Below are 12,311 nucleotides of genomic sequence, written 5' to 3' on the forward strand. Positions count from 1 at the left end.
CCTGGTGAGAGTCATTTCCAAAGAGCAGTTAACCCCTAATGCCTAAAGCAGTGAATTTATTATTTTTTTTAAAAGAACACACAAACAAGAAAATGGACAGTGCTAATACAGTCATTAAAACTGCGAAAGCAGATTTTAGTTATTTAATCATTCATTGTTCAGCTTAAAAGGAGACATTCTATCCTAGAAAACACGTTGCTTTTAATACAGGTTTAAGAAGCTGGGGTAGTGGCTGGTTCTGTTGCACCCAACAGCCTTGTTACTATGTACCCCATCCAGAGTAGAGATGTTCCAAGAATCATAACACAGTGAAGTGTAGTGAAGATCCACTGCAAAGGATGTCACTCAATTCTTAAATTCAAAGGATCATATACTCTTTAGGGTTATCGTCCCTTATTACTGCTCTATGAATATGAAAGAGTTATATTTAAATAGAATTTTGCTTCACAGAATATTGAATAAATGGGATATATAGCCTTGTTGATAGATGAGGAAAAGAAAAATATTTCATGTTTTTGTGGAAAAAGGCAGAGGAAGAGTTGTAAGCTCAGCCAGGTCCAAGTCGCACTTACAGTGCCCATGAGAAACGGTCAGGGTGTGTGGGAAACCCAGCTCGTATTCAGCCGAGTCACGATACTGTTTCCTTTTCAGTATTTCGTCAAGGTGACATTGGAACAAACTGGTATGCTGTCCTGGCAGGGTCTTTGGATGTTAAAGTGTCTGAGACCAGTAGCCACCAGGTAAGACCCCTTCCTCTTGTTTCTCTTTCAAGCAGGATGTATTATTATTTTGAAAGACACATCATCCCTATGTTTTCTAGCCTATCAAAATGATATATTCAAACCCATTTCCTCTCCTCTTTCCCATGCTAAGGAGTTCAGGTGATTGATGAATTCCTTTATTAAGTTGCTCGAGAAACATACACATTGAATGTCTTCCGGGAGTTGAGTGTGGTGCTGGGTGTTGGAACACGAAGTGCGGGAGCCCCGCGCCCTCCAGGAGCTGCCGTCTGGTGGGAAACACAAACAGTTCGTGTGCAATGTGCTGAGTTGCTGTTGTGTCAGGAGAAATGTGAGCAAAGCGGGGAGGAGCAGACAGTCTTCCTGGGTTTCTCCGTGGAGCCTTTCTCCGTCTGGTTTCCTGACTTTTCTGTGTCCTGGAAGTGACCCACTGTGGCCTATCATGTGCGCAGCGATGATGGGGAAGTGTGGCCAAGGAAGCCCCCTTAAGATCTCTCCCCATTTCTCTACCTCATCTTTTCAAATGTGGGAGGGCCAATAATGACATTTCCTCCCCCCCAAAGTGCAGCACTGGCTTCCTTTATCTTCATTAGTCACCTCTGAGGAGCTTGGCATCTTAAAAGATAAAACTTATATTCTTCCCCCCACTGCCACCCCTTTAAATATTTGTGAATACTTAAATAAACTATACCCAGAGTCCCCTTTCACTTCTGTGGCGACCCTTACTCCATCACTAGCCCACGTGGCTGACCGTGCAGAACCTTCCCACCGGGAGCCAAGAACCTTCACTCAGAAGAATGGCCCCCACAGGCCACCGTCAAACTTCGGTATGAAAATGGGCCAAGTTCTTTATCCACATACTAGGAATTCAAGTTAAAAACAGGGAAAAGAGAATTGACAAATTGTAAAATCAGAAAGAATTATCAAGGAAAATAAAAAAGAAAACAGTTAAAGGGACACATAGCTTAGAGCTAAGCACCATGTTTAAGACAGAGCTTCTGAGCCTTTTTCACATGCCCCCCCCCTCCAATGTGAGAAACACCCATGACACACTCAGTTTGAGATTTAAGTTTTGTAGGAATTTATGTACCTATTGGGGCCGTAGGCAGTGACCATCTGAAAAATGTGGTAGTGTCCCAAAGACTGTTGGTGAGGTGGGCATTGGAGGTTGGGGTGCAGTTGCCTGTGTCACACCCACTGTGTGGATGGTTAGTGTCGGGCCAGCGCCCAAGTCCTGTTGAACTCAGAGTCCGCTTTGCTGCGCACTGATGCACAGAATTCCATTAGGAACTGCCTGCAGCCGGGCCCCTCGGCCCTCAGGGCACTGTCCCTCTCTCCTCTCTCACAGGGCCGGAGAGGCCGAGGTGAGAGGCAGGATTTGATTCCTGTAAGCTGCCTCAGTTTCCCTATGGCACTGAGAGGAGCTAGCTAATATCTCTTGGATGTTTGCCACGTGCTAGGCAGTGTTCTAAGCACTTAATAGGTGTTCGTTTACTGCTTTAATCCTCACAATAACCCCAGGAGGTAGGTGTATTACTATTCTCATGTTATAGACAGGACACCGAGGCCCTGAGTTGTTAAATAACCTGCCCCGTGGAACGTGTCTAAGACACCAGGGGGACTAAGACTAAAACCCATGCAGTCTGGTGCCCGAACCTGTGCTCTTAGCCACTGCTCTGTGCTGTGTGACTCAAAAGGAACTTGGGAAGCCTGCAGTGTGCGCCTCCCACCCCCATCTCTCACCCTTTCAGATTGCCCCACACCCCTTATCTCTGCACAGCTCCCATCTGCAGACTGCTGTCCCGGCGGCTCCCCTCTGGGCCTCTTTGCTCAGACCTGCTCTGGCTGTTCACCTTAACCGGCCTCACCTGTGCAGGTGTGCAGAGGGGACGGGCCTGAGGAGGATGGATCGCCTTGCTTCTCCAGGTGGTCCTGAGTGAGTGGTCCTGAGTGATGGAGAGAGGGGAGGAGCTGAAACTAGAAGGGTGAGGAAAGAGGAAAGGGAAGGAGATGAAAATTAAAGAGGAGAAAGGTGAGAAGGGAAGGAAAAGAGAGGGAAGAGGGATGAGGAAAGAATGACAATTTTAAAAGGCACAGCAGATGTACCTAAGGGATGATTAATCACATCAGCTACAATGTGCTGACGTAGCAGATGTTAAAAGCCAGTAGGAGGTGTTGATGGTGTTAAAATAGCATTTGACCAGGGGCTCTTGGAATAGTTCCCTGGACCAATTATCTCTCACCACGCGCTCCTAGCAAAGAATAGCTGAATAACATTTTGTTATTAGCTGTGGGTTTTCAAAATTTTTTAACAAACTTTTAATTGTAGATTTTAGTCGTGGTTTTGACCTCACCCCCAGTGCCAACAATGTTCCTAAACTGGGCTTAACCTTCTCTTTAGATGTCAGGAATTAGTATTAGCTTTATATCAAAGCTGGTTTCCTGCCTTCTCTGGGTACTGCACCCCACAATGTCCAATCAGGGTTTTCTGGATTGATTTGTACAGTCTTGAAGACATACGGATGATAAAATACCTTGTTCTCTATGTCCTCCAGCCTTCCAGAGAGCAGCCTGAGATAGACAGAGGGCTCAGCCTTCCAGTCAGATCTGCTGGGCAGGACATGCTTTTAGCCACGTGGGAGGAAGAAGCTGAGGAAAATGAGCGAGATGGCTGAACCTCCTTCCATGGCACATTTCTTGAAAGTGAGAAACAAAAAAGCGATTTCTACCTGAGCTGGCCTTGTAATGGGCTCTGGATCTCTGCCCACTAGTGAGGTGGCCAAATCAGGATGACGGGTTAGCCAATCAGAGTAGTACCTTATATTAGGGTTCTCCCTAGAAATGGAACCAGTAGGAAATAGGAAGAGATTTATTTTGAGGAATTGGTTTATATGATTGTGGGGGCTGGCGAATTCAAAATTTGAAGAGAAAGCTGACAGGCTGGAGATTCATGTAAAAGTTGATGCCGCAGTCTTAGGCCAAAAACTAGAACTCAGGCAGAATTTCAGTGTTGTGTTCTGGAATCAGATTTACTTCTTTGGGAAAGAAACCTCAAGGGGAAGTCTGTTTGCCCTGAAGCCCACCCACACTGTGGAGGACAGCCGGCTTTGCTTCAGGTCTACTGATTATAATCGTTAATTACATCTAAATGAGGAACTGGTAATGGTGGTTGGCATGATAAATTAACCATCATGTACCCCAGGGAGAGATAAATGAGGTTGGGCGCAGGGCTGTGGAAGGAGAGGTGCAGAAAGCCCTGGACTTTCTGTCCCCAGAGACCAGCAACACCATTGCTGAGTGCCTTCCCGGTGCCGCGCTGCGCCAGGGCTTCTGGGCGCATTCACCGACTCCATCTTTGGGTGTTCTTGTCCCATTTTACAATTGAGCTTGAAAATAGGGCTCAGCAGCCATAGGTATAAGTTTCCCTGGGCCACACAAATGTGTGTGACCGAATGAAGGTTTGAATTCAGGCCTGACATACTCCACACTTCATGTTCTTCCTACTGCTCACACAGGAAAAAAGGTGGCAGAGGGCAAGAAAAAAAAAGAGAGACACTAACAATGAAGGAAGAGAAGAGCGCAGGGCAGGGTTTCTCCCTAGCCTGCTCCGTTTTCACTCCTCCGGTCTCTCCCTGCCCTGCATGCCTGTGTCTCATCTGAGAGTCAGAAAAGCGCAGGAGTAGCTAGTGGTGAAGGAGCGCCCACTGCAGGCAGCTGTGTGCAGAGCACTTGACAAGTGCCCTTCGCCATTTAGTGCAACCTTTAGTTTCATTTTACAGGTAAGGTGCCAAATAACTTGCACAAGGTCACACAGCCATTAGGTCTCAGAGCCAATTCTTTGTGGTCCTAGAGCTCAAGTTTTTGACCACATGGGGTGTTCACTTGCCATCCAGAAGGAATAATGAAGGTGGGGAGAAGGGGCTTTTCCCATACAGCTCCTCCAGCCACTCTTCTGCGCTGCTGATTCCAGCTCAGGGCTCCGCACCTGCTCACCTGCGAGCCCACCTCGCAGGTGTTTGCTCCACTGGGGATGTGCTGTTGGGGAAGGCCCACTCCTCGGGCTCGGCCGGACTGCCCCAGGATGTGGGTCTGCCTTCTAGCACCATTTAGATCAGGAGATACACAGCGGAATGAGCAGGTTCCATCGCCTCCGAAGGCTCCCAGGTCAGAGGGTGGGGCGGATGAGAGAGGGTGATACGGGGGAGGCTGAGGTTCAGGATTCCCCGGGGGACAGGCGGAATGGTTGGCATGGGTGTGGTGGGGTGTCTGGGAGTCAGGAGAAAGGGAGGGCCCTGATGTGGAGGAGGAGGTGGATGGCGATGACGTTAACTGGAGTAAGGAACACAGCACGAAGACGAACTTCACAGATTCTAGTGTACTGTTTTTACATTATATAAGTATTAGGCATCACTGGTTTAATGGAATTCTTAACAGAATGACCCTATTTCTTTTATATAGGTGTAGGAAAATATAACTATATATAACTTTCAAGAATACACAGAGCATAAATATTTTATTTGGCTCATCAATTCATATTTACCTCCCTGCCCATTTCAAAACAAGATTACTTTTTGTCCCTTCCCATCATTCCCTTATATATTTTTTGCTCACTGGCTTAAGAAAACGCAGTGTCTCCCTCTCTGTGTGATTGGTTTGTCCTTTTTGAAGTTTGGGCCCCAGGTCGAGGGTCACACATTTCTTGTGGATGGGGACCTCCGAGCACAGTAGTAGTAACTCTCATCATTACGGAGCGTTTCACCTGCATCCCTTGGCCTGAGCCGTCCTTCTAGGTGGACACAACTAGGTCGTATTTTGCCCGTCACAGGTGAATGAGTTGTTCATGCCAGATGGCATGGCGGTGACCCACAGAGCTGGAACTCACCGTGATTTCCGTACCCAATTGGTGCTCTTTCCTGCCATCCTCGGCGGTGGCCAGCATGTGTGGCCACTTGCCTGGAGCACCTGTAAGGGATCTACAAAGGCCGCTTGCTACCAAGCTCCTTTAGTGCCGTGGGTGGTGGTGGTGGGTTGATTCTTCTTTGCCCCCTTAAATCACTGATGCCTAAGATTCTAACAAAGAAAGCCATTCACTGCACACTTGGGAGAAGTGTGAAAACACAAACATCCCAGTGAGGGGTAATATAAACTTCAGGCCCTTTCCTGGAAGAAGATGATAGAGAAAAAAAGCTGAGGGCTCATCTCCAACTTGTGTTTGGGGTCAGCCCATCTGGTAGGTTTAGAAACACGAGCCTGCCGGCTGGGGAGGCACAACCTGGCGACCTGGCAAGCTGACTCTGCCCCACCCTCCAGGTCCGCCTCTGGCTCTGGACGGTCCCAGGTGTGGACTGGAGCGGGGAGACCAAAGGCTCCAGATGAGGAGAGGGACAGTGGGCTCCCCCTGAGGAGCAGGTGCTGGGTTGCTTTCATTTCTTTTGTTACCACCTGGAAACCAAGTTTGTGCTAAGAATTCTGAGAAATAATACATAGGCCATTCTGTTCCTATGATTTTGATGCAATTTGAAAGACTACTATCCTTGCAAATATCTTCCTACAAATTATACTGATTCAACTACTCCATAAAATAAAACCTCCTTCATAAACACTCTTACCCCATGTCCCTGTATGATTGACAGAGGTGCCTCTCCCAGCCTCCTAGACACTTCTGCTTTGGCTGTTCTTTGTCTTATCCCATGAACTTGGAATGTCCAGCAAGGGGACCTGCTTACAGCCCACTTCATCATCCCAACAGCCTGGCTCATGTCCTCCCGTAGATTTGCACTTGGCAGCGCAGAGCCTGTTAAGGGTTAATCTTCCCAGTTTGCAGTGACACCTGTCCCTCCCCCACAGTCTCTTACCTAAGCCTGAGCAGAACTACACCTCCAGATGCCCAGGGCTGGGCTCTGGCCCTCAAGGACCTGCCTGTTTGGGTGTCTGCTTAACATGATGGGCTAAAAGTCAGGGATTTACATTCCCACCAGGAGGAATAGTACTATGGGTGAAAACTGCATATTGGAATCAATTATAGATAATAAGCTTAAAAGCAATAAATAAGTTTATAAACTTCACTATATTAAGCAAGGATACCCAATTGTGTGTGAGAGAGAAAAGTTCCTGCTTTTCTCTGCAGATTTTATAGGTGAGGAGCCTTTTCGGCACAGTAAAGATTTAAAATCTAGAAATATATAAGGTTTTAAATTATTCTTTACACCAAAAAAAGCATAATATGTTTTCAGTCATATCAAAGAAGAATTTTTGATGGCTGCTGAGTGAACGGAGGTTCATGCTACAAAACAGAGAATGGGATGGTATATTAATTCCTGAAAACTTCTGCATCTCTTTCACACTTGCTCATTTAAAGTGTAAATAAATACCTGATGCAAAGCACAGTGGTTAAATTAGACTTTTGAAGTCCTCTCTCTGGCAATAACTGTGTGAATTTAGGGCAGTTAGATTACCTATAAATTGGGGATGGTAGCTCCTACCTTAAATGAATTCATGTGTAAAAGTACTTAGCACAAAACTTGGCATAGGGCAGGGCTTCTGGTTTTTGTTTTTGTTTTTGTCTTAAACTGTTTCTAGAAAGAAAACTTAATTGTCAGAGTGGGGAACGCTTTCAGTTGTGATGCCTGCAATGCTGTCATTTTATCACAAGAGGGCAGTGCTAGCATAGAAAAAGCCACAAATGTATTTGTGTTGGCAATGTCAAATTTAACAATATTGTTCAGCCATTTCCTGGGATCAGAGAATCTGGGCTGCACTTGGCCTTGGTCATCATTTTACACATCCTCACATCTGTCTCTCCGAAATTCTTTGGCAATTTTTAGCTCAATTTTGGAAAAGGATCTCTTACTGGTACCTTCCCCAAAGCAAGATGTGCTTTTATTGACCCTCTCTTTGTCTCTACATCAAAGACATTTTTAAGCATTAGAGTTTTCTTTATAAGATTTAACGGACAGGCACATTTCTCCTCTATGTGGATCTCTCTCTATTTTTCTTTCTGTCTTAACCCACCTGCTTCTTCCCTTCACTCTCATTTCCCCCCATTATTTTCGAACAGGGACATTGTCATCATCAGGAAACACTTTCTCAACCCGTTTATTGAGCCCATAAAGCTTGAAATGTGCCAAACCCACAGTGGGCCTTTGTAATCTCTTACTGCCTGTTTATGCTCAGGCCTGGCATTTGTTAGGAACTTATCAGGAGTTTGTTTAGCGCCCTGCACGACACATCCACACCCTGTGGCTGGGTTTGTTGCCACGTAATTCTTCGTTCAGGTGGATGCAAGACAGCCCAGTGCAGGGCAGACTGGCTCTGCCAAAATTCAGAACGCAAATGCCTGTGTGTTCTGATGGGGCCTTCCTGCTGCCAGCCTGCCTGATCTCGGGGAGCTGTGTCTAACAGTCTGTTTCCAGGGAAGTGCTCGAAGAGTGACAAATCTTGGCTTTGCTCTTTGCTGTTCTTTAGAAGAAAAAACACAAAAACCACTTCATTTGACTTAGAATTGTTTTGCCTTTGTGCTTGGCAATAAATCCTTTACTGAAACAGCATATGCTGTCTGATGTCCGACAGATTCAGAGATTAGGTTCCATTAAATTATTATTAAAAGAAATGTGGAGAGTTCAATAAATTTCAGTACTAAATTCAAGTTCATGAAATAAAGGCTCCACTAAACTAAATGGCAGGTATTGCCTATATCCCTAAAATAAAGATTGTAAACATGTTGGCTCTGTAAAAATTTGCATCTTAGGGTCTATACTCTTGAAGGACCTATTTATTCCTTAATGTTAACCCAACACGTATCCAAAACAATGAACGGACTCTTCTTGAGTAACATGCAAGTGAGGCGAATATGTGTAATTGCACAGCAAAAGAAACCATTAACAATGTGAAAAGACAATCTATGGAATGGGGAAAGATCCTTACAAACTGCATATCTGATAAGGGGTAAATATCAAAAATATACAAAGAACTCATACAACTGAGTAGCAAAAACAAATAACCCAACAAAAAATGGGCAAAAAACCTGAGTGGACATTTCTCCAAAGAAGATATAGGAAAGGCCAACGGGTGCATGGAAAGGTGCTCGGCAGCACCGTGCTTTAGGGAAATCCAAACCCGAGATACATGCAGCATCATCCCTCACTTGGTGGGGTGCCCGTTGTCAAAGAGAGGAGGTAGCAAATGGAAGGAAAGGAACCCTCCTGCCCTGTTGGTGGGGCTGTGAATTGGTGCAGCCACTGTGGAAAACAGTATGGAGGTGCCTCAAAACATTCAAAATAGAACTGCTGTGTGATCCAGCAAATTGCCTTCTGGGAATTCACCCAGCAGCAATGAAGACACTACATCGAAATGATATCTGTACCCCCAGATTCAGTGGTAAACAAGATGTGATGTACACACAGTGGAACACCACTCAGACATAGAAAGCAAGGGACTCCTGCCGTTCGGGGAACAACATGGGCGGTGGACCTTTGGAAGGCACCGTGCTAAGGTCTCACTTACATGTGAGACCTTACATGAAATCTTAAAAAAAATACATAATGAAAAGATTGGATACCCCCTTGAAGTTATAGGACAATTTAAAAAAATCTTTATGTACTTATTACAGAGAATTCTTATGTCTGTTTTATTGTTAGTTATTTTAAATTTCACTAGACTGTCACTTGTGTAAGTTGGATTTTAGTGGTTGCTAACAGATATTATTTGCAAGGCACATATTTATTAGCTTGGATATCAGTGACATATAATCACTGGCTTTCTTAACACCATTTCCACTTTCATACTGCAGCTATATTTATAATGAAACAAACAAATAAAATGCCTCATACCCGAATGCCTGCTTTAAGAAAACCCCGTATACCATAGTTCTGACATACAAAGCAGATAAATTATGGGGTGATTAGTAGCAGAACGAAAGGATTCTTTGATTTACAGCAGGATCCATCAGAAGGGTTTCTTCAAATACAAGCTCCCCCCAGAGAGCTGAAGTGGTTTGCAGATCATTCAAACCACTTGACATCCAAACTGGGGGTCAGAGAAACTTGGAATCTAAGTGTGGAAAAGCCATCGTTAATTGAAGATTAACAGAAAATGAATGTAGACATTCTCTGCTATTTAAACAATAGAAAAATGTGATTTGCTTTTTAGAAATGTAGATAACCTATACACATACATAAATATGGCTAAGCCAGAAATAGTATTTTCTATTATTTACGGAGCACCTACAATGTGCCAGGAACCATACAGAACTCTGTGAATGTATTATTTTATTTCTACCAAATTCTGTGAATCTTATAAGAGAGATTGCTTCCATTTCTGAAATGAGGCTCTGGGAGCATCTATGCAAAACCATAGCGTTGGGAATCAGCAGAAAACAGTTTTCAGTCCAGGCCTGCAAGGCCATGCCTCTCTGCGTGACCTCCCACTAAGCGTGGAGGGTCCTAACTCTGGTACCAGCAGGCTTGCATCCCATGCCTGACGCTCCCTGCCCCCCATCAGGGCAGCGTGGTCAGCATGTTTGTTCATTGATTCAATACCAACTCTTATGAATGGAGATAGCCAGACCCTGTCTGTCCCACTGTAACACATAACATGGCAAAAATTGTTCATGAGTTCAAGTTGGTGCCTTGCTGGGCAGAAGAGAACCTGGAAACCCAGTGGGAAGGAAAAAGGAGGCGCCCATGGTGGAGGTGGGGGCCATCTCCACCTCCGTGGAGGTGGAGGCACGTGCAGGCCCGGCCGGGTAGGAGCTGGGCAGGAAGTTGGAGCAACATAGCCCCCAGGGTTTGCATGGCCAAGGACAAAGGCGGGTCTAGGCCTAATAAACGCTAACACGGTGGGACAGGGCTTAGTATTGAGCAGAGGGTTGGGAAGCAGATGCACTGATGGCCATGCGCAGCCAGGTGGGCTGACAGGCCTGGCAGCAGAGAGGTGCCCAAGAGGCACTGGGCCCGCGGGGGAAGGGGGTCAGAACAAGGTGGGCGGCCACGTGAGAAGAATTAGGACGCGAGGAAGGTTGTCAAGGCAGAAACGCATGAAGAGAGAAACTCGGTCTCTCCAACTGAGGTGGGAACTTGTTACTAGCACTGGAGCACAGGATCAGCACAGGAAAATCAGACATGCTGATGCGTCCTTAGTACTTGGCTTACGGGTACTTGCATTTCTCCTAGTGACTAAGAGCACTGGTGTCCCATCCCGGAATGGACTGGTCCTCTCAGTAAGGGCCAAGTGGACCCCCATGTTGGAACTGGAGGGTCAGAGGAGGAGCAGTGCCAAATGTTTTATATTTTCCCGGTGATTTGGACTTATTTAAGTATTCAATAAATCTGTAAAATGGCCGATTGAAAAAGGAACCTATGCCCTGGCCTGGTGACTCAGTTGGTTGGAGCACCATCCTGTCCACCAGAAAGGTTGTGGGTTCAATCCCCGGTCAGGGCACATGCCCAGGTTGTGGGTGCCACCTCCAGCTGGGGCGCCCGTGGGAGGGAGGCGGCCAGTCGATGCTTCTGTGTCACATGCCTCTCCTCTCCCTTCCTCTCTAAAACCAATAAACACATCCTCGGGTGAGGACTGAGAAGAAGAAGAAGAAAAAGAACCTATAAAGATTAAATTAACACTTTAATAGATTTTCCTATTGAGCCTTGGTGAGAAGTACTTAAATTTCATGACAATTGAAGAATTACATGGGAAGTAAATAGAACGACTGGTTTCTAGTCTCAACTCTTCCACTTACTAGTTAGTCATCCTTTGGTTGTATTACGTACCATCTTTGAGCCTGATTTTCTTCAAACTATAAAAATAGCAATAACACTGATATTATTTTAATACTACCATCAATAAGAATTCCTGCAATTTATGAAGCATTTCTTTTGAGTCAGATACTATGCAAAGCACATTAAATACAGCTTTTCATTTACCTGTTGTAAGGAATAAAAGCGCATCACAGTCAACACACCCGGCCCAGTGTGTGGCACATAGTACAACACACACACACACAAACGTGGAGATCCACGTGCTCCTGGGAGATCCACGCACACACGTGGAGATCCACGTGCATCCTGATGCGCAGGAGGGAGTGCACTGTTAAGGGTAAGCATGTGATGAAGTGTTTTAGAGGGTAGGAGAAGGACGCTCCCCAGGACTGATCCGTGAGAGCGACCTGGGCCCGACTGGGAGGAGAAACCCGAGGCATAGCACTGGTGCGCTGTAGGTCACTTAGTCTCCGGTCCCGTCGCTCCTAGCTCCGCGTTCGTGCGGACCAACACGAGAGTGCTTCGACCGTGCTCGACTCGTATTCATCCGCTTGCATTTCGCCGCCTTCAGCTTAAATGGTGAGCAACATGTACTGGTTCTGCTAAATGAGGAAACGTTCGAAATTCAATGACCTTATTTGATAATTATTTTCTAAGCACCTCACAAGGCCTTGCCTGGGATTCAGATGCAAGTAAGACCTAGCGCTAAAGGGAGTGACTAGTGTTCAGAGTAAAAATATTTTCCTTGGGACCTTCTACTTCTCTGAGCCCCCTTATGTTAACTGGGGCCAAAAGTGTCCATTTCTAAATGTCACATTCT

The 12,311-nt window shown here is 45.8% G+C and overlaps 1 protein-coding gene across 4 annotated transcripts in view; it reads left to right on the plus strand.

Moving 5' to 3' along the window:
- The window catches only part of RAPGEF4 (Rap guanine nucleotide exchange factor 4), a 286,117-nt gene that overhangs the window by 44,798 nt on the left and 229,008 nt on the right, over positions 1-12,311 (plus strand). For 2 of the 4 annotated variants that reach the window (XM_053665181.1, XM_053665182.1), the window contains exon 3: positions 652-740. In XM_053665181.1, coding sequence (XP_053521156.1) covers positions 652-740 — 89 coding nt within the window. Of the gene's footprint in view, positions 1-651; positions 741-12,311 lie in introns of those variants that run through there. The other 2 variants (XM_053665184.1, XM_053665189.1) reach the window with 1 other exon arrangement.

This window comes from Artibeus jamaicensis, unplaced genomic scaffold, assembly GCF_021234435.1.
Source record: "Artibeus jamaicensis isolate MK-2021 breed Jamaican fruit bat unplaced genomic scaffold, CSHL_Jam_final contig_391, whole genome shotgun sequence".
In the NCBI taxonomy this organism is placed as follows: domain Eukaryota; kingdom Metazoa; phylum Chordata; class Mammalia; order Chiroptera; family Phyllostomidae; genus Artibeus; species Artibeus jamaicensis.